We start from the raw sequence: 20,909 nt of genomic DNA, 5'->3' as shown, positions 1-20,909 counted from the left end.
CGAGAGGTAGGGCCGGGGGCTGAAAGGTCTCACAGTTGCCAGCTGGCAGTGGGAGGAAGTCAGGAAGTCAGTGGTGGGTACGTGTGAGGGTCACTCCTGTGTACAGGTGAGTGGCCAGAGCCATCCTGCGTTCCTTTCTTTCCCAGGCAGCAGCGCAGGTGTTTGGCGGTGAGCCCTCATCAGAAGCTGCTCACACAGCAGTGGTGGCTGGACGGCTCCTGGGGACACGGTGTTTGTGTACCCTTTGCCTGGTGTCCAGCACCATGTGCTCACACAGGGCTGCCTTTGTGGTTGTGTGCTGAGTGTGCCAAGTCTGCTTGTGCCATGCTCACATTCACCTGTGCCTGCAACACTTTTATTTTGTCCAGAATCTCCAATTTCTTGTAAGTGGTCAGGCTTGCAATTGTGACTCACGGGAGTTGGGGAAGTGCGCATGGCCAAGCTGAAGACTTGCAGTGACTGCTTTTCACACGTGCTGCACAACTCAGCTTCTCTGCTAGTTCCCAGCTTGTTTAGGTCTCTCAGACTTGCCCATTTCCTTCACGGGCTTCTCCAAGTTATTAGAAAGTCTTCTATTGAATGTTGTGGGGGAAGAGGAGATCTATAAAACAGGATTTATTCAAATAAGGTTTGAAGCCAGTTAATCTTAAACTCCCATCCCGGAGATGGTTCGCTATTCACAGATATGTACATTATTCTATGTCTTCTTGTTACATGGAGGGTTGTGCCCTAGTCTGAATAACTGGGATTCACCGCCTGGAGTCACATGCAGTGGGGTGACTTTCAACGCACCCGTAAAGACTCATATAGTAGTAGCATTTGGCATTAGTGAGAAGGAAAGAGTGCAAGTTTGCAGCAGCCTGGCATCAGAGGAAAGAAATCCTGCACCCATTCACCGGCAGCTGTAGTTGTTAGATTTGGAGCCAACCTCCTGGTCTCCATTTAATTTGTCTTGTAAGTTCAGGCCTGGTCCTTGTAAAGGGCAGTCATAAAAAATAGAAGAAGGGTTAAGTTTCTTGGGAGTCTGAGATTTCATATTTCATTGTGTTTATATGACCTCTGGCCAACCCATATTCCATCTTCAGTTACATGACAAATTATTTTGATCATCTAAAAGCATAAAATCATTAGACTGTCTTATTAGATTTACAATAGATAAGAGCAATTTTGTTGTTAATATTTTTTGAAAAGCTTTAAGTAAGGGTTTGTACTCAAAACTCATTGAAACAATCCTGAAATCACTGAGGGGTTAGACACTAATGAAAAGAAGTCAAATAAAGATCAAAGTTTTAAAAAGACTGGGTTGAATTATCTGAGTATTAGCCTGTTTTATGAAACATAGTTTTGGATAAATATGCTGGCAGCTGCTTGTTCTGCCCAGACAATTAACAGTGCAATCATTTTGGTCCACACTGTCTTCATTTGTCATCCTGTAATGAAGTCAGACTGAGTTTAGGCATCTGAAGAAGTGGGGTGGGGTCCAGTATTCTTTTGACTATCTTCTTTATTTTATTTTTATAATCTCAGGATATAATTTTCCTTTAGTTCCCCTTACTATATTTTTGAAAGTTTTTTTTTTTTTACATTTTACTTGAGGGGGTGGGTTAATGGTTTATAGTACAGTTGTTGATGATTGGGTACCATTCGTTATCTCCTCAAGTAAGGTGTCTGAAAAACATTCTTACCCCGAATTTAGGTTCTTTCCCATCATCACCCATCAGGACCCCAAGCTTCTATCAAGCCTGTTCCCTCCCTTCCTTCCCTAGAGTCCTTTGCTTTGGTGCAATACATCAAATCCAGTCCAAGTACTGCTTTGTGTTTCCCCTTCTGTTCTTATGTCTCAAAATCTGTCCTTGAATGAGATCATCTTACACTCATCTGTCTCTTTCTGGCTTACCTCACTTAACATGATTCCTTCAAGCTCCATCCAAGATAAGGTAAAGGAGGTGAAATTATCATTTTTAGTACACACACACACACACACACACACACACACACACACACACAATTTTCTCAGCCACTCATCTGTTGTTGGACACCTGGGTTGTTTCCAGGTTTTGGCTGTTACAAATTGGGCTGCTATCAAAATACATATACACAGATATTTTGGGATGAGTATGTTTGGTTCCTTGGAATATATCCCCAGGAGAGAAATTGCTGCATCATAGGGTAGGTCCATTTCCAGCCCTCTGAGAGTTCTCCAGACTGCTTTCCACAGGGGTTGAACCGATTGACATACCCACTAGCAGTGCAGTAGGGTTCCTTTGTCCCCACAATCTCTCCAGCATTTGTTGTTGATATTATTTCTGATGTATGACATTCTCAGAGAGGTGAAGTATACCACAATTTTTATCCATGCATCTGTCCTTGGACATCTGGGTTGCTTCCAAGTTTGAGCTAATACAAATCGTGCTACTATGAATATAGGTGTATATAGGTCTCTTCAGATTAGTGTTTTTATTTCCTTTGGGTTTATCCCCCAGGAGAGGAATTGCTGGGTCATAGAGTTGGTCCATATCTAGTATTCTGAGAAGTTTTCAAGCTGTTTCCCACAGGGAGTGGACCAATTTGCATTCCCAGCAGTGTAGAAGGGTTTTTATTTTTCCACATCCCCATCACCATTTGTTGTTACTGTTCTTTCTAATGTAGTATGCATTGAGAGGAACTAGAGTTACTACCTTCCTTTACCCATACTCACAACTGTTGGTGTTACACTTGGTTTTATTTGCTATGCCACTGTTCTTTCCTTCTCTTCTCTGACTCTCATTTTTCTCTCTTCCCTTTCTCAATCCTTCTTTGTCACTCCCTCCCTTCTGTCTTAATATATGCACGTGTGTGTGTTTGCATGTTGTGTGAGTATACATAATTTTCTCAGTGAAGTTCTTTGTAGCTACCTTTCCAGAACTGTATGATTCTGGAGCACACATTGATAGCCATATCTCTCTAGCTGTTGATCTGGAACAGTTTAACAGACTTCCTTTAACTCTCTTGATGTTTGGGTGAAGTACAGATTAATACTCTTTAATGTGGGATTGTCTTCTATTTTCTCCTGACTAGCTTAAGTCATGCATATTTGTCAGGAACACTACAGAAACACTCTTCTATTCTCAATATACCATGTCAAGAGGAACTTGATGCTGGTATGTCTTGTTATTCTGTGGTGGATCTGGCCAACACCATTAAAGGATGCCCTTAAGTTATTCCCTGTGATGTAATGAATCCACTATGTAAACTATAAGTAAATCATAGGAAAGTACTTTGAAACTGTCTAAGTTTCTTGTTTCTCATCAAGTGTTCACCCACTGGTCTTAGCCTTCATTCATAACTTTCTAATTTCCTCCTTCTCATATTCACTGGTTAACTAAATTTAGAGTCAGGAGGAGTCAGTCATCTCTGTCATCCATTCATTGCTTTCACTTACTCATTTATTATCCATTTTTTTCTTCACTGGAGTATAATATTTCACTGGTTGTAATGTTCAGATTGGTGTAGAGTTGACCAATAGCAGACCTTCCACCTGGCACTCTGACTTTTTCATGTTCTATAATTATTATTATATAATTATAGAACTATAATTATTATAATTATAGTTCTATAATTATTATCTAGAACTATAATTATTATCTAGAACTACTTGATATCTCAGGGTCACTTTACATCTTCTCTTTCTTGGCTATGAAATCAGCCAGTCCCTAAACTTTAGTCAAGTGTACCCAAGCTTTTTTTAAACAGAGGTGTTTAAAAATATATGTGAGCACTAGCTGGGCTCATTGTTACTGGTTTATGAGTCTTTCAGGTGTATTCAGTACTAGGAAACCCACAGGCATGAAAATCTACATTGCTTTCCCTGTTTACCCATCTACACACATGCCTATGTGTATATAAATGATATGAGCCATGAATTCTTGCTGTACCTCCAATTAAAATGAATTCGTCAGGGCTCCTCCTATTATTCCTGTGTTCGCTTTTGAAGCATTCTTCTCCAATGTTCAGAGATGCCTGTCCCCACTATCTCCTGTCTATTTACATGTCTGCATAAGCCTAGAATGCACAGGATGCAGTTTTAGGAATGCCAGCTCATGTCATTATGAAGCAAACCTCCTTAGTCGGGTTCTGCATTGTTTACATTTTAAGTAAAATTTTCATTCAGTGAAATTTACAGATCCTGAGAAGATCCTACAAGATGTGACCGATGCACAAATACCATCTGTTTCCTTACAAAATGTACAATATTTTCAACTCTTAGTCAGTTTTTTGTAACCCTTCCTTCCTTGTCATTTCACCCACATAGATGCAGTCACTATTCTGCTGTTTCTCACAGATTAAGACTTCTTTTACTAGAACTTCACATGAATAGAACCATATAACAGATACATTGACAAGTCTGCCCTCTTGAAATCAGCATAAAGACTGCACCTCCATGTACTGCATATCATCTCATTCCTTTTGATTACTGGGCGAGTTTTCTGGTCTGTGGATAACACCACCAATTTGCTAGACATTTTACTTTTGATAGATATGTATTTCCGTTTTTGCTCACTACAAATAAAGCTGCAGTAAGCATTGTTTTACAAGTGTATTGTGGGCACATATTGCCACTATTTAAATGCTCAGTTTGGGAAATCATGCTATAAATCTGATTTATTTTCTCTTGGTGTCCAGTTTTTCAGTTTTTGATCATACATGGATGCATGTAACTATGACCACAGCCACACTGAAGAACAGTTCAGTTGCTTCCAGCAATCTTCCTTGTGCTGTGCCTTTGCAGTCATCCCTTACTCACCTCTCACCCTGAACCCTGCAGCCACCAGTGTCCCCTCACCCTCTTGGTCTGCTTCTAAATTCTGCTTCTAAGACCCCTTCTGTTTCATTGGTTTAATCCCCCCTGCTTAACACTGTCTTCTATTTACATAACCACTGTTAACTAAGCACCGCCCTGCCTCCAGGGCATTGGTTTAATCCTCGCTGTTTTGCATGCTTTTTCCTTCTCCCCACCCCCTATCCTATGTACATCCTCTTCGGGCCTGACACTTCCACCTCAGGATATATAAGGACAGGATTGTGATTAGAGATAGCTTAGATTACGCTGCGTTCCACATGAATAAAGACTGAACTGTGTACCACTTATCCATGAGTCCCTGGTCGTCTCTCTCTCTCCTGTCCATGAAGCTAGCCTGGCATCATCCCATAGGTTTGCCTTTTTGAGAATGTCATCTAAGTAGCGTCAAAGCTTTCATCTGAGTTGCTGCATGGTTCAATGACTTTATTGCTACGTTGCATCCCACTGTATGCATGTACCATGGTACTACTTGTTGACCTGCTGAGGAACATCTGGGTTTTGGCAATTATTCGTAAAGCTGCTCTAAGTTGGGGCAGTAGCTTGCCAGTAGAGCACATGCCTTACATAAGAGTATTGATCAGTTGATTTAACAAAAAGACCAGAGCAACATTCCATCACATACAGTCTAGGACTGAACCTGGACTCAGGATTTCATGTGCCTGACACACATTTTGTCCACTGAGCCACTTCCACCTGCTGAATTGTGGGTTTAACTTGCATTCTCTAATTATTTAAAGTGTTGGGCATCTTTTCACCATTTAAACACCCAGATGTTTGCCTATTTCTAAATTTATGCTAAATGTTTGTTAGTTGAAGAAGTACATGTGCTTTGGTGTGCAAGTACTTTCGCTAGTCCACAGCTTGTTTTCATTTTCTTAACAGTCACTTTTGCAAAAGACGATTTTTTAACTTTGGAGGTGAATGGTTTTATCACGTCTTTCTTTGATGACTTATGCTTTGGTACCTAAAATTTATTACCAAAAATTTAAAATTTATTACCAGACAGCAGGCCATGGAGATTTTCTTCTGTCCTTTCTTTTAAATATGCTATAGCTCTGGCATTTACACTTTTTTCTAGAATCCATTTTGAGTGAATATTTTTATAAAGTATGAAGTTTTAGTTGAATCTTATATTTTTGGTAGGTCCTATCAGTTTGCTTTAGAACCGTTCATAGAAACAGGACCTATCCAGATGCTAGCAGGATGCGACCAGATTTCCCTGGACAGACAACCCCACCAATGTGCCTTGGTGCTTCGCTTCCCCAGAGCCCTTCCCCACTAGGGAAAGAGAGAGACAGGATAGGAGTTTGGATTGGCCTGTCAACGCTCATGTTCAATGGGGAAGCAATTACAGAAGCCAGACCTTCAACCTTCTGCATCGCACAATGATCTTGGGTCCATACTCCCAGAGGGTTAAAGAGTGGGAAAGCTATCAGGGGAGAGGTTGGTATATGGAGGTCTGGTGGTGGGAATTGTGCGAAACTGTACCCCTCTTATCCTATGGTTGTGTCAATGTTTCCTTTTTATAAATAAAAAAAATTTATTTATTTAAAAAAAGGAGACATTAACACAACCGTAGGATAAGAGGGGTACAACTCCACACAATTTCCACTTCTATACAAAAGGTTTTTTTTATTTCTTTATTGGGGAATTAATGTTTTACATTCAACAGTAGATACAATAGTTTGAACATGTGTAACGTTCCCCAGTTTCCCATATAACAATACAACCCCCACTAGGTCCTCTGTCATCCTTCTTGGACCTGTATTCTCCCCACCCACGCACCCCAGAGTCTTTTACTTTGGTGCGATACACCAATTCCATTTCAGGTTCTACTTGTATTTTTTTTCTGATCTTGTTTTTCAACTTCTGCCTGTGAGATCGTCCCATATTCATCCTTCTGTTTCTGACTTATTTCACTTAACATGAATTTTTCAAGGTCCATCTAAGATTGGCTGAAAACGGTGAATTCACCATCTTTTTTACAGCTGAGTAGTATTCCATGGTGTATATAGACCACAACTTGCTCAGCCACTCATCTGTTGTTGGACACCTGGGTTGCTTCCAGGTTTTGGCTATTACAGATTGTGCTGCCAAGAACATATGTGTACACAGATCTTTTTGGATGAATATGTTGGGTTCCTTAGGATATATCCCCAGGAGAGGAATTGCAGGATCATAGGGTAGATCCATTTCTAGCCTTCTGAGAGTTCTCCAGACTGTTCTCCACAGAGGTTGGACCAACTGACATTCCCACCAGTAGTGTAGGAGGGTTCCTTTGACCCCACACCCTCTCCAGCATTTGCTGCTGTTACCTTTTCTGATGTATGCCATTCTCACAGGAGTGAAGTGGTATCTCATTGTTGTCTTTATTTGCATTTCTCTGACAATCAGAGACTTGGAGCATATACAAAAGTTTTCATAGGTGTTCTTTACTCTGAAAATGAAATAAACAGTTCTAGTGTGTACTCTGTAAGGCAAGCTGTCCCCGTGCCTTAACCTATTTCTCATTTGATGTGTCTACACCAACTACACTGGTCTCTTCTTGGAGTTTTCTTCGTTTTTTTCCCCAATAGTGTTTGCACATGTTTTTGTCCACCCCTGGAAACAATCTTCCACTGTGTTGTCACCTGCTTCTCTCATACTGGTTCCCTAGGTTCCCAGACTGGGCTTCGTCCCAGTTAACACTGCTTCTTCCAATTTATAAGTTTACAGATCTTTTGCACTACTGGCTCATTTTCTGAATTTCCTATGAACCCATAAGCTCCATAAAGTGGTAATTCTGCATGCAGCTATGTGCTTACCCTTGTAAAACTTACTGCCAGCATGGAGATGGGCATGTAAAGAAACTGTAGTGGAGTAACTGTTTCATGTAAATGTTATTCTAACTTATTCATTGCACCTTTACCCCTGATTCCTCCACTAAGGTGCCTCTCCTCTCTAGACTTTGTGTGTTCAACTTTTTTTCACTATTCATGCTCATTACTCCATCTCACTTAGAACTGGGCTGGAAGTACTGCCCCTCCCTGCTTTCTTCTTTGCCATCCACACTTAACACTCTGTCTAGATTACAGAGGCTGATAAGATTTTGTAGAGAACCAAAGGCTTCAAGCGGCAAGTATCCAAAAAGCATTCAGCACACACCTCCTTCAGTACAGCGTGTAGCTTATCTTACTCGGTAACCTTTTCTTCGGGCTTCTAGGGTAGTGTCCAATAGCATGTGATTACCTATATGTCTTCTTTGTTACTAGAAACTAAAATGGCTAAGGTTTCAGGAGATAATGAACTGATCTAGGAGGGCATGCAGGAGACCCTGTGTTTGAGCACCAGAACCACATGGGAGCATCATTAATGACACTGGGGGAGTTCCATAGCTAGTAGAGTGGTACCATTATGCCACACCGTGTCTGTTTGGCTGTCTCTCTATCTCCTATTTCTCTCTATAAAATAAATGGATGAGGGAGTCAGGCGATAGCACAGTGTGTTAAGTGTAGGTGGTGCAAAGCGCAAGGACTGGTGTAAGAATCCTGGTTTGAGCCCCTGGCTCCCCACCTGCAGGGAAGTCACTTCACGGGTGGTGAAGCAGGTCTTCAGGTATCTATCTTTCTCTCGCCATCTCTGTCTTCCCTTCCTCTCTCCATTTCTCTCTGTCCTATCCAACAATGATGACATCAATAACTACGACAACAATAACAAACAACAGGGGCAACAAAAGGGAAAATGAAGATAAATACAAAAAATTAAAAGTAAATAAAAAAATGGATGGAAACTGACCTGGTAGGATGCCGAGTAGTAGTATCACACAACACAAAATCCTGGAATCAGGGAGTTGGGTGGTAGCACAGCAGGTTAAGCGCACGTGGCGCAAAGCGCAAGGACCAGCATAAGGATCCCGGTTCAAGCCCCCAGCTCCCCACCTGCAGGGTAGCCGCTACACAAGCGGTGAAGCAGGTCTGCAGGTGTCAATCTTTCTCTCCCCCTCTCTATCCTCCCCTCCTCTCTCCATTTCTCTCTGTCCTATTTAACAACAACATCAATAACAATAATAATAGTTACAACAACAATAAAAAACCAACAAGGTCAACAAAAGGGAAAATAAATTAATATTAAAAAATCCTTGCACCACATTTTAAAAAGAATAAGGTGTTTCTAAGACTTTGTGAGAACTATGGTGGCTATATTTGGGGGTGGAAGGCTGGGGACACAGAACTTTGGAGTGGAACTATACACTGTAATCTTACAATCTTGTAACCCACTGTGAATCACAAATACAAAATAAAAAACAGAATTAACTAATGTTACCAATTTGCCAAATGAAAAAAAAAGCAAGGCCATTTTTTACATAGACACAGAGACAGAAAAGGCAGAGGTGGAGGGAGGAGAAGGAGAGAGACACACACCAACTGCATCACTGACACTTCCTTCAATGCGATGGGAGCTGGGCTCGAACCTGTGCTGTGTACTTGGTAAAGCTGTTGCTGTTCAAATGAGTTATTTCACTGGTCCAATGCCAAGTTGAAATATGTATCTAATACCTACCCAGCCATTTATTAGACTCCTCAGTGATAGATAATAAGCAACAAAACATGGGCAAAGTTTCTCCTTTTAGTATATACTTAAGCCTGACTGATCTTTGTTGTTTTGTGTCTCCAACTGACTTGGTCATAGTCCTGTAAAGTGGCAGGAAAAGAAACCACATAGAATATCGCCTTTGAGAAATGGTTGAGAGAGCAATTTGTAAAGCAGAATAATTGCGATGCTAGCTAAAACATGGGCTGTTTGATGAGACCTTCCCATGAATATATGTACTCAGGCAAGGCCCTCTAAAGCCACTGGCATATTAAAAAGAAGTTGACCCTGCACTTTTTTGCAATATAAAAATGTGTAATTCCTTTCTTCAGATTGTTATGTCAAAGGAATTGTTTTGATTGAACAAAGGCGAATTTTAATTCATAAACAGATTTTCAGATCATTTCACACTAAATGAAATATTTGATAATAGCTAGAATTCTGAAACTAACGAAGTATGCAAACCAGTGGGATGTCAGATGAATGACATAAAATGTACCTGAACTGTCAGTCTTGGTCCTTCAAAGAATATTTTCTTGCAGAAGTAGATGTGTCCCTGGGGGGATGTTCTATGTGTTGGAAGTCTTGATCTAAAAGATATACTAGTAATGGGAACAGAGCAAACTCTACAACTTAGCACACTGTGTTGGTCTTAGTGTAATTGCTTGTCTGATTTATGGTTTTCTCCTGGAATGAATTTTCCACAAACAGGTGATGGGAACTGTGCAGCTTTGACGTTCATTCTGCCTATGAACGTGGTAGTGTTAGCAGCCGGGTCCAGGCTTGGCTCCAGGCATGATCCATGACTCACCAAGCAGCATCTATGTCGCCTTCCATAAGTCTGCAAAAGGGGCATGTCACAGAACATCCATCAGGTTCTGAGGGCCCTTCTTGTTTGCTTACTATTTCTACACTGCCCATAAGAGGCCCATAACAGCAGTGTTCTTCTGGAGACGATAGACTCTGGAGACAGTTCAGAGACTACTGAGGCCTGTCATACTTCCAGAGCAGTAGGGCTCTTACTTGCCCGGTGTCCTCTACGTCCCTTTCATGCTGTGCCTTCAGGATGATGCTTAGCACGGGGAAGTTATGCTTCACGATACAGGGCGCCAGACGTTGATTCTTGCCGGAACGATGACTTGTGTGTACTATCTCCTCCTTTGTGAATATTGTGCATTTCTAGTTTTTTTTTTTCCATTCTGGTGAGGGGATACCACTGACTGCTGCTATCTGTTTTTCCTCTTTTGATGTGTGTGTGCAAAATTGATGTAACCAAAACACCACATTAGGGAGGTTTGCATTGGCCCTGTAGAAAGTGGTATTTCTATGAAATGGATAGTATATGCTTTTGGTAGAAATTCTCCCATTTGGACTATTTTCTTTGTAAAAGAATGAAATATATGAGAGTTGGACCTTTTTTCCCCTTTTTAGATGTGTATGACTAGTAGTTAGAGGCAAGTCTATTATCAAGAAAATGATGATTTGGCTGTAAGACAGAAGTAGTTACATGTCAGATAAAATTTAAAGAACCCATATTTTACATACTATTTTCTTTAAAGTGTCATATTCCAGTATGGAAATTCACCAGTATAATGAAAGTTCGGTTACAGATCAGCTTTGATATATTAGCTTCAGATATCAATTATGTATCAAACACATATCAGCTGACACAAATAATGGGATTTTTTTGTCATTTTATTGGGAGAAATGTTGATTTACATGACAGTTATTGGCACGTAGGTATAAGCTCTTAATATCTCTGTGGTAGGTGTCTACATGCCACTCCCACCACCCACCATCATTCATTGGGTCTAGAAGCTGTATCTGTAGCTTGAGTAGGAAGAAGGGAAGATGCTGTTGGCATATTTGGCCCTCTAGGCCCTGAGTTCTCATCTGGTGGACACCAGTTCTCTTCATTGGCCAGGATCAGTGATAGTATGGGTGCAGGAAAAGGTATCCAGAGTAGGGAGTCTAGGAGGAAAAAAGGCCATTATTTCCCAAGCCTCTTGTTTTCACTTTCTCCCTATATTCCAATTTTGTGTATATGTGCATGTGCACACAAGTGCATGAACACACACAAAAACATACACATGCTCATGCACGTGTGTGCATACACGTGTGCACACACACACACTCACACACACACACACCATATATTCCTACTCCCTTGCTCTATCTGTTTAGGACCTGGAATAATGGGTCAGAAAATACATATACACACCCAAACATATATATAATTCTTTCATTCAGAGATCTCAGGTCCAATTCCCAGCACCACCACCATAAGTAAGAGCTGAGCAGTTCTCTGGTTAAAAAGCAAAGCAAACACCCAATTTATACATTATTTTTATTTATGGTTTAATAATGACACATGTAGTACAGGGCTTATGAAGTGCCCCCACCCCCGCAGGTGGGCAGTGAGAACTTGAACCCAGGTCCTTGAGCCACTTTCTGGCCAAGAAATATTTTTTTCCTGACCCTTGTTAGAGGAAACCATGGTCACAAACAACTTGAAACCATCATGCTGTTTCTCCAGTGGTGGGGCTCTGGGTGTCTGCCCTACCCTGAGATGGGTCGCTCTGGTTAAAGGTTATTTCTGGAGACATCCCTCAGTATAAGTGCTCTGCGTTCTGTAAGTAGTGGTGAGTTTCTCTTGAGGCGTGGGGCCTTGAGTCAGCTTAGTCCATCAGGATGGTGGAGCAGCATCCTGCTCAACAGGACTGTGACTGCTCTGCTGACAATTTGGCTTTCAGCACATCTGGTTTAGTAGATGGACTTGGAGAATCCGTTTGCCTCTATCCCGAAAAGCAGAGTTTTTGCACAAGTGAAGCTAAGAAAGAGTTGGAAGTATGTCAAGTTCCTTTACACCCTTTCTGGAAATGAGCAGAGCCTCGTTGCGTGCACAAGCAACTTGGCAGAGGTGGTAGGGCTCTCACTCGCTTGCAGTTTATCCTGAAGAGGATGTGTGTAGATGGGCTTGTGTGGCTGTGTGTAGCAATGAGCAGATTTTAGCGTGTGATCCACTCATTTGCAAGGCTGCATACTTTGATGGTCAACACAGAGTCACCCTGAACATGGAGCAGAATCAGAACAGTTCCAAATGGACTTGAATACACGAGAGGTATTCTCATTTCTGCTACTCTGTTCTTGGGGAGGATGGATACATTTCCCTCTACCCTTCTAGGTTCTGGGGTAACAGCGACCCCCCTCATAAAAGGCAGACTGACAGGAGAGAAACCAACAAAATGGCCGGCCCAAGTCAAACCCCCATAAACAGCATCTGCAGTTACAGACACATGGTGTTGGGAGTGTGTGTGGTGGGGGCCAGGGGGTAGGCAAGCCAGTGGACAGGTGACAGGAAAAGCAGCATAAGGAAGGTGTGCAGGCCCAGACCAGCACTTTCTCCCTCGCTGAGGATTGAAGGAGCCTGGCTTCCTCCTCTCCCTGGTACCAAGAGGTAGTCACCGTCACTGAGATGAGGGAGATTTTCCTGTGCACGTCAGCTTCTCTTCCAAATAGAATTTTCTCTCTCAACTTGAAGAGTTTTCTCTGTGTCTGCCTTTTTTAAAAAAACAGCTCAGACATCTTTCAACACAGAAATAGCCGAGCTTGGACAAACTCCAGGCACCCTGGTTTATTAGCCCTTGCTCCTGCATGCATCACTAAATGCAGGTTATAATTGGTAGCAGTTTCAATTATATTTACCTTTAAAATGTCAAGTTGACTGGGCTTCCTATGGTTGATGGAGACATCCTGTCAAGTGAAGTGGTTTGTTGGTGTTGGTTTTTTTCCCCTCTCAGACAAGCTGGGTGAGGCAAGTTACATTGGCTGCTCTGTAATGTTTAAGTGGTTCTGTCAGGTTAGGCGTAGTGAGGAGGCAGATTCTGCTCCCGTTCTTCTGAATGCTGGTGACCTGGTGGGTAGAGGGAGAAGGCAGGCCAAGGTCATGCTGGGGACTTGTCGTTTATCGGTTGTGATCTTAGATGATCCTCTCTGTGGAGCTTGAGCTTCCTCCTCTGTCAAGGAGGGACGATAGAGAGCACGTGTCACTGAGTTCTCTTGGGATCCAAAGAGACTCCATGTGGGAGATGCCTGCCAAGGGGTAGGGGTGTAACAGAGAGTGCAGGTCTGCGTCACTGTCACTTAGTGGCAGAGATTGGTTAAGCTACTTTGCTGTTGTATGAACATCAGAGTGTGGTCACACAAGCCTAGACGGCACAGCCTAGTACCCACTGAGGCCATCAGGGATAGTCTGTTGGGAATACCGTTGATGGAGAGACCACATATCTCTCGCCTGTTGGCTGGAGATGAGGTTGGTGCTGGAAGGGAAGCCGGGTTTGTTAGCTGTTGCCTCAGGATAAGCCGGCATGACGATAAACACTCATTTCAGGTCACAGACATTCGGAGCTGCTTAAAAGCCTCTTTGCCTGTGTGCCTTTGGATAGGGGTCCTAAAATGAGCTCATTCCAACTCTGAATAATACATGTCTACTTAGTTGACACTACCCAGTGCTCCATTCACTGAAAGGTGCTCTGTTGGAAAGGAAGGTCCTGGCACACCTTGGGTAGGGTAGCTAAGCTGCCCCAGGAGGGACAGTGAGGATATCCATTTGGTGTGGGTACTGGAAGCGAGCATTATACAAAGAGCCCTGCCACTACACAACCTGCAACCAAGAGGGTTTTCCTGTCTAAATAAATTTCATTTTGTTGCCCTTGTGTTTTTTATTGTTGTAGTTATTATTGTCATCGTCATTGCTGGATAGGAAAGAGAGAAATGGAGAGAGGAGGGGAAGATAGAGAGGGGAAGAGAAAGATAAACACCTGCAGACCTGCTTCACCATTTGTGAAGCGACTCCCCTGCAGGTGGAGAGCCAGGGGCTCGAACCGTGATCCTTATGCCGGTCCTTGTGCTTTGTGCCACCTGCGCTTAACCCGCTGCGCTACAGCCCGACTCCCTCCTGTCTTCCATTCTTGAGAGCAGATGTTCCTAGCTGAATGGAAACAAGAGAGACTTGTGGCATTATGTTCTTACTGCCTTCGGGTTCCCACCTCTGCCATGGCTGTGGCAAACATCCTTCAGCATGTGGAAGGACAGCATTCATTGGACCTTTTTATTTTCTTTTTTTTTAATATTTTATTTATTCATAAGAAAGATACGAGAAGAGAGAAAGAACCAAACATCACTTTGGCACATGTGCTGCTGGGGATTGAACTCAGGACCTCATGGTTGAGAGGCTAATGTTTTATCCACTGCACCATCTCGCAGACCTTTTTCATATTTACAGTTTCACATATACAGCAAGTAGTAGATGCTTCTGTGAGCCAAGAATGCCTTTCCACTAAAGTTTTCAGTAGTGCTGAGCGCTTTGCCCGTGAATATCAGGCCTCATAAAGACTTTAAGAGGAGAGAGTAAGCACATCAGGGGCTCAGTTTGAGAGTAACCTTTTTGAGATTTTACATGATGAGACACAGGAACTCTTCTTTGCAGAACTGGAAGGTGTTTTTTATGTAAATATAACTTGCAGAATGTTCCTAGCTACTTCTCTGTCTCCCCCCCTTTTTTAAATTAACTGATGAAGTTTTCAAAAGGAAAGTTCTGTTTCTATCTGCTCCTCAGAGACCAGCAGTGGACATGAATGTGGTCCTCTGTCACCGCTGTTACCCCAAATCTCAATTCCTGGTTTTTGCACACAGTCTAGTTCAAGTCTGAAATATTCCTTTTCTTAAACAGTGTGTGTGCTTCCTGATTACTTTTGCATTTGATGGTGTGATTTGTCTGTCTCATGTCTTATTGTCAAAGTCCGTGTCTCCTTCAGTTCAAGCCACTATATTTTCTGATACACAATTCCAACAGAAGCTCGGGGTGACCGAAACGCTCCGAAATGTGCTGTGCCAGATGCAGTGACTGCCAACCATGGGCAGCTACTGAGGCTGTGGACTGTGGCCACTGTGACTCAGCCAAGTGCTCTGTGCATTTGATGGGGACTGTGCTGTGCCCACGTGTGACTAGGAGGCACCACCTTGGAGAATGTAGTGCCATCTATAAGTATTTCAGGTATAATGCAGGGACTTTGGAAGTCAGTATGCACATATTCATCGGTTCTTAAGGACTGTATAGAAGCTTTAGCTTTCCCTTGAAAATAACTGTGTCAAGTCCAACAGTTCTGGCAGGAGGAATGTTGACCAGTCAGTGTGCTGATTTTTTTCTTCAGTTAGCGGATACTTCTGAAGCAGTTGGCTCTGCATTGCGTTAGGTGTTGGGGATAGAAGGGTTTGGAAACATGTGTACCATATTCAGGAAACTCATCTGATAGACAAGGTGGCCAGAAAAATGGAATAATAACCTTTTGTAGAGAACAGAAACAACCTGAGTAAGAAGGAGCTGTGATCTGAAGGTCTTCTCTGGGCATGGGTGAAGGGTGGTTCTGCTCCCAAGGTGAGAGATAAGGGAATTGTTGACTTTTGGACCATGCTATGTTCGGGTATCTGATAGACATCCAAATCACATGTTCACAAGACAACTGGGAGGGAGGCCATAGCACAGCTGGTTGAGTGCCCATGTTACCATTCTCAAGACCCAGGTTAAAGCCCCTGGTCCTTACCTGCAGGGGCAAGCTTCATGGGTGATAAAACAAGATGCAAGTGTCTCTCTTTATCTCTCCTCTGTTTTCCCCTTCCCTCCTGGTTTCTACTGTCTCTACCCAATAAATAAATACAATATTCTCTGAAAAGAAAAGAAAAAAGGGGCCAGGTGATAGTTCCCCTTTTAAGCTCACATACTATAGTGTGCAAGGACCCAGGTTCAAGCTCCTGGTTCCCACCTGGAGGGGAAAAGCTTCATGAGTGAAGTAGAGCTGCAGGTGTCTCTCTCTCCTCTCTAGCTTTCTCTCCCCTCTCTCTTTCTGTCTCTATCCAATAATAAATAAATGAAAAAGATTTGAAAAAAGATGTATTTAAAAAATAAGAAGAAAAGACAAAGACAAAAGGGCAAGTTGACCTAAGGTTGCAGGGGAGAGAGAGGCATAATTACGCTTGGTTGAAGGCGGGGTAGATCACAGCCTGCAAAGCAGACAGTCCATAGAACAGAGTGAAGAAAAGTCTTGAAGAAGTACTTCCCCTTCGAAAGAGGATGATACTCTGTTAGGCTAAGCTGACATATTAATTCAAGCAAAGACTGAGAAAAAAACCTAAAATGCACAAAAAGATAATTTGTAAATTGTACTTTTTATTGATGTGGTAGCAGAAATACCTATACCTGTGTTTATGTCTAACAACTCACTTAGCTCTGAAGAGCAAGCCAGTAGGAACCACACATTAGATATGTTATAGCCCCATCACAAATGATTCCATTAACTCATTAACTAGTTGTTTTATACTATTTAAATCAATACTTACTAAGTAGTGCATGTCTAAATTGATCAGAAAATCATCTTTCTAAGCTATCATTTATTTGATCATATAAATATATGTATGTATAATTGCAAACACATCTTAGAAATATTTTACCACTATAAATAAAAGATTCATTTTATTTTTAAAATATTTATTTATTTATTCCCTTTTGTTGCCCTTGTTGTTTTATTGTTGTAGTTATTATTGTCATCATTGTTGGATAGGACAGAGAGAAATGGAGGGGGGAAGAGACAGAGAGGGGGAGAGAAAGACACCTGCAGACCTACTTCACCACTTGTGAAGTGACTCCCCTGCAAGGTGGGGAACCGAGGGCTCGAACCGGGATCCTTACACCAGTCCTTGCACTTTGTGCCACCTGCACTTAATGCACTGCATTTTACCGCCTGACTCCCCAAATAAAGGATTTAGACTAAGAGAAATAGCATAGCGATTTACGTAACACTCTCATGCCCGAGGCTCTGAGGTCACTCCCCAGTGACATCATACCAGAACTGAGGATGCTATGGTTAAAAAATAATAAGTAAATGAATTTTTCCAAAGCTGAGTTTTGTGAAATTGGGGAAGGAGCTCTTCTCCCTCTTAGACTTGTTTTCACTTGTTTAACGTATGCAGAATAATCTTGTTGTTCTGTGAATTTTGTATCTATTGAAGGAACTGGGAGATTTCACAGATATCATTTTTCCCCTCTATGTTGTTACCCTGAGGGATTTTTTTTAAATCAGATTTATTATGAGATTCTCCTCATTTTGTGGAGCAATAAGAGCTTTTCACTTTTGAATATGCAAAGGAAAATATCTTGAAGCCAAAATACAAATTCTTAGTTATGAAAACTTAAGGCTTGGGGTCAGGCAATGGCTCAGCTGGTTAAGCACACAGATTACAGTGCACAAGGACCCAGGTTCAAGCCCCTGGTCCCCACTTGCAGGGGGAAAGCTTAACAAGTGGTGAAGCAGGGCTGCAAGTGTCCCTCTGGGTGTTACCCTCTCTATCTTCTGCTTCTCTCTCAATTTTTCTTTGCCTCTATCTAATAATCAATAGTTAAAAGATTTTTTAAAAGGAAAGAAACACTTAAGGCTTAAAAATTAAAACAAGATTCTTGGGGCCGGGTGGTGGTGCACCTTGTTGCGTGCACATGTTACAGTGCACAAGGACCTGGGTTCGAGCTTCCAGTCCCCACCTGTAGAGGGAAAACTTTACAAGTAGTAAATCAGTGTTGCAGGTTTCTTAATCTCTCTCTCTCTCTCTCTTCCATCTCAATTTTTGGCTGTCTCTATCCAATAAATAAAGATAATAAAATTTTTAAAAGTTTAAAAAGAATAAAAATATGCTTATTGATTAATGTTTTCTCCTACCCCTACTCCCTTCTGTGTGTGTGTGTTTTTTTTTTTTTTTTTTTGGTGAAAAGTAAGCTGGAGTTTAGACTCAAGTGTGCTCTGTGAGGCTGCATTCTCACCTCAGGCATCAAAATTCTAATTTTGATAGAAATTAATTGTTAATGAACCAGAGAATGGAGAATTTCTCTAATTACAGGAATCAGAGTTAAAATTGACTGGAAGGCACTTTTTTTTTGTAATTGCAGTTGGTTTTAAGATTAAGAATATCTACTCGTATACCTTTCTTTTTTCTTAAGCTTGTTTTTCTCAGTGTAATTAAAAAGTAGAAGCTCAGAGACTTATAGCAAACTCATCTCCTGAGGATCCAGGTGATTTTTTGCTTCATTTTCCCAGCTTTATTGGGGAGGGGGAGTAATGGTTTACAGTACAGTTACTGACACATGGGTACAACTTCTCACCTGCAAAGCACGCTCACCTCCAACTTAGATCTTTGTTCACCACTGTGGACCAGGCCCCCAAAGCTGCTGGCCAGCACCCTCCTGGCTGTCCCTCCTTCCCACAGTCCTTTGATCTGCTGTACTACACCAAACCCAGTCAAGTTTGACTTTGTAGATACATTGCAGAATAATATTCTCTGTGGGAAGAGTGTCACCACTAATATGGATGGTGTTACTTAAGGAAACGAAACTATTTTTTCCCCTGAAAAGCTTAGTTTTCCTATATGACTGAAAGCTTAGATTTAAACGGCAAGTGAGATGTGCTTACTAGCTTTCTTTCCACCGTTTATTGCAGCACTCGCAGAAAGGACAGCCGTGCTAAAATGGAAGCCATACGTCTTAACCTGGCTGCTGCCGTCTCACAGGTAAGTGCGTTGAGAACCATGACCAGGAGTCCGGATGCTCTCCCGGCTGTACTGCTTTTCTGTGCTCATCACAGAGCTTTTCGTGTCTTGAATGAGCTCACCAGAGCAAAGCACCTGAGCTGTGGGACACGGCTGCTGCTTGTCACCAGAGGCCACTGCCATGCTTGAATGGCCCCTGTGCTGACTTTGCAGAGAATGAAGCTTTTGGCTCAGGGCGTACATCCTACAATGCGAGATTGCTGGCCTGCCTGCTGCATGGGTAGATCCGCCGGACTGCACGTACCGCAAAGGGCAGAAGCCCCTCCCTTCATGGACCTGACTGTCCCCTCCCCTCCCCACACCATGGAGTGGAGCAGCCATTGGCCCACCACTGGACGGAACCAAGGAGGATCCTGGAGGGGTTCCTACTAGGGTAGGAGTGGGAACCCTGGCTCTGTCCCAGGCTGGTGGGGCATTTGTGACTGAGGAAGCCGGAACAAGCTGGCTCAGCAAGTCACAGGACAACTTCTCCCACTGCTTTGCCCTCCTGGGAGGCAGGCACCCACCCACTGACATTTCACAGACACCTCTTGAAGTGTCTGAAGGTGACCCAAGGCCAGCTCAACTCAACTGGGGGCAATTGGCTTGGCCCATACATGAGTATAGCTGTGGTAAGCAACAGCACCGGCGTGTTGAGAACGTCCTGCCTCCCAAGCTCTGGGCTCAAAACTGCCCTAGGAGGCCTTAGCATTCCACCTCACGGAGGGCACACCTTGGATTCTGACTGGAATAACCCGCCAGTGGGCACACAGGAAATGGTCAAGTTGGGACTCAAACCCAGGTCTCTCAGGACTCTCAGCACTTGCTTCTGGACACCCAAAGAAGCATCTGCTTTCAGAACTCTCCCTTTGTTGCTGTTGTCACTAGGACTTTGCTACACTTTGAGACACATTTTCTCAGAGAGAGAAAGAAAGAGAGGGAAAGGTACCATGGCACTAAAGCCTCCAGGGAGACTTGGAAAGAGGAATGTGGTGGTGGAGTGGGGCAGAGCACAGTGCGTGACGTGAATGGACTGCCAGGGAGGTCGGAACAGAGCACAGGTCCCGGTATAAGGGCTGCCAGGGAGACGGAAGGGGGAAGGGGGCAGAGCAGTGTGTCTGGTGTGAGAGGACTGCCAGGGAGGTTGGGGCACAACACTGTGCCTGGTGTTGTTAGAGGAATGCCGGGGAGATCAGGGGGCCAGAGCAGTGTGCCTGGTGTGAGAGGACTGCCAGAGAGGTTGGGGTAGAGCAGTGCGTCTGGTGTGAGAGGACTTCCAGGGAGGTTGGGGCAGAGCAGTGTGCCTGGTGTGAGAGGACTGCCAGGGAGGTTGGGGGCACAACACTGTGCCTGGTGTTGTTAGAGGACAGCCAGGGAGATCAGGGGGGCAGAGCAGTGCGCCTGGTGTGAGAGGCCGTGGGCAGAGCAGAGTGAACGAGCGAGGGCACAGGAGGCGCAGTGGTGTCAGGTGTAAGCGAGGTAGGTCAAGCAGACACCCCCCCCCGCCCACAGATAGAGTGAGGGAGACAGGACGGCTCTGAGGATCTGAGAACCTGGGCTCCTCTGCATGCACGGCCCCTGTCCATTGTCGCCTCTGCATGCACAGTGGTTTTTGGTCCGCAAAACTGTTAGTTGGAGCCAACTTTCAAAGCTTGCTCTGTACCCAACCTCAGAGACCACTCTTGCCTTTGCAGAGCCCATAGCATTTTGTCCATGGGGGCAGAGGCAACACAAGTGAACCCTAAGCTCTGACCAGCACTGCACAAGTGGGCTGACACCCTTCCCACCCATGCATGTCTCTTGCTTTCAGCATTCTTTTTACCTTCTACTTGCCTCTCTTAAAAGACTGGTCTTCCCGCCTTAGTCCAAACTG

General features: G+C 43.3%; 1 protein-coding gene across 2 annotated transcripts in view; it reads left to right on the top strand.

Annotated features, from left to right (window-relative positions):
• The window catches only part of PASD1 (PAS domain containing repressor 1), a 47,417-nt gene that overhangs the window by 19,258 nt on the left and 7,250 nt on the right, over positions 1 to 20,909 (top strand). For both annotated transcript variants that reach the window (XM_060183571.1, XM_060183570.1), the window contains exon 9: positions 18,949 to 19,018. In XM_060183571.1, coding sequence (XP_060039554.1) covers positions 18,949 to 19,018 — 70 coding nt within the window. The remainder of the gene's footprint in view (positions 1 to 18,948; positions 19,019 to 20,909) is intronic.

The sequence above is a fragment of the Erinaceus europaeus genome, chromosome X (genome assembly GCF_950295315.1).
Source record: "Erinaceus europaeus chromosome X, mEriEur2.1, whole genome shotgun sequence".
Classification (NCBI taxonomy): domain Eukaryota; kingdom Metazoa; phylum Chordata; class Mammalia; order Eulipotyphla; family Erinaceidae; genus Erinaceus; species Erinaceus europaeus.
Note: the sequence above shows the minus strand (reverse complement) of the source record. Positions and strands in the feature narration are given on the sequence as shown.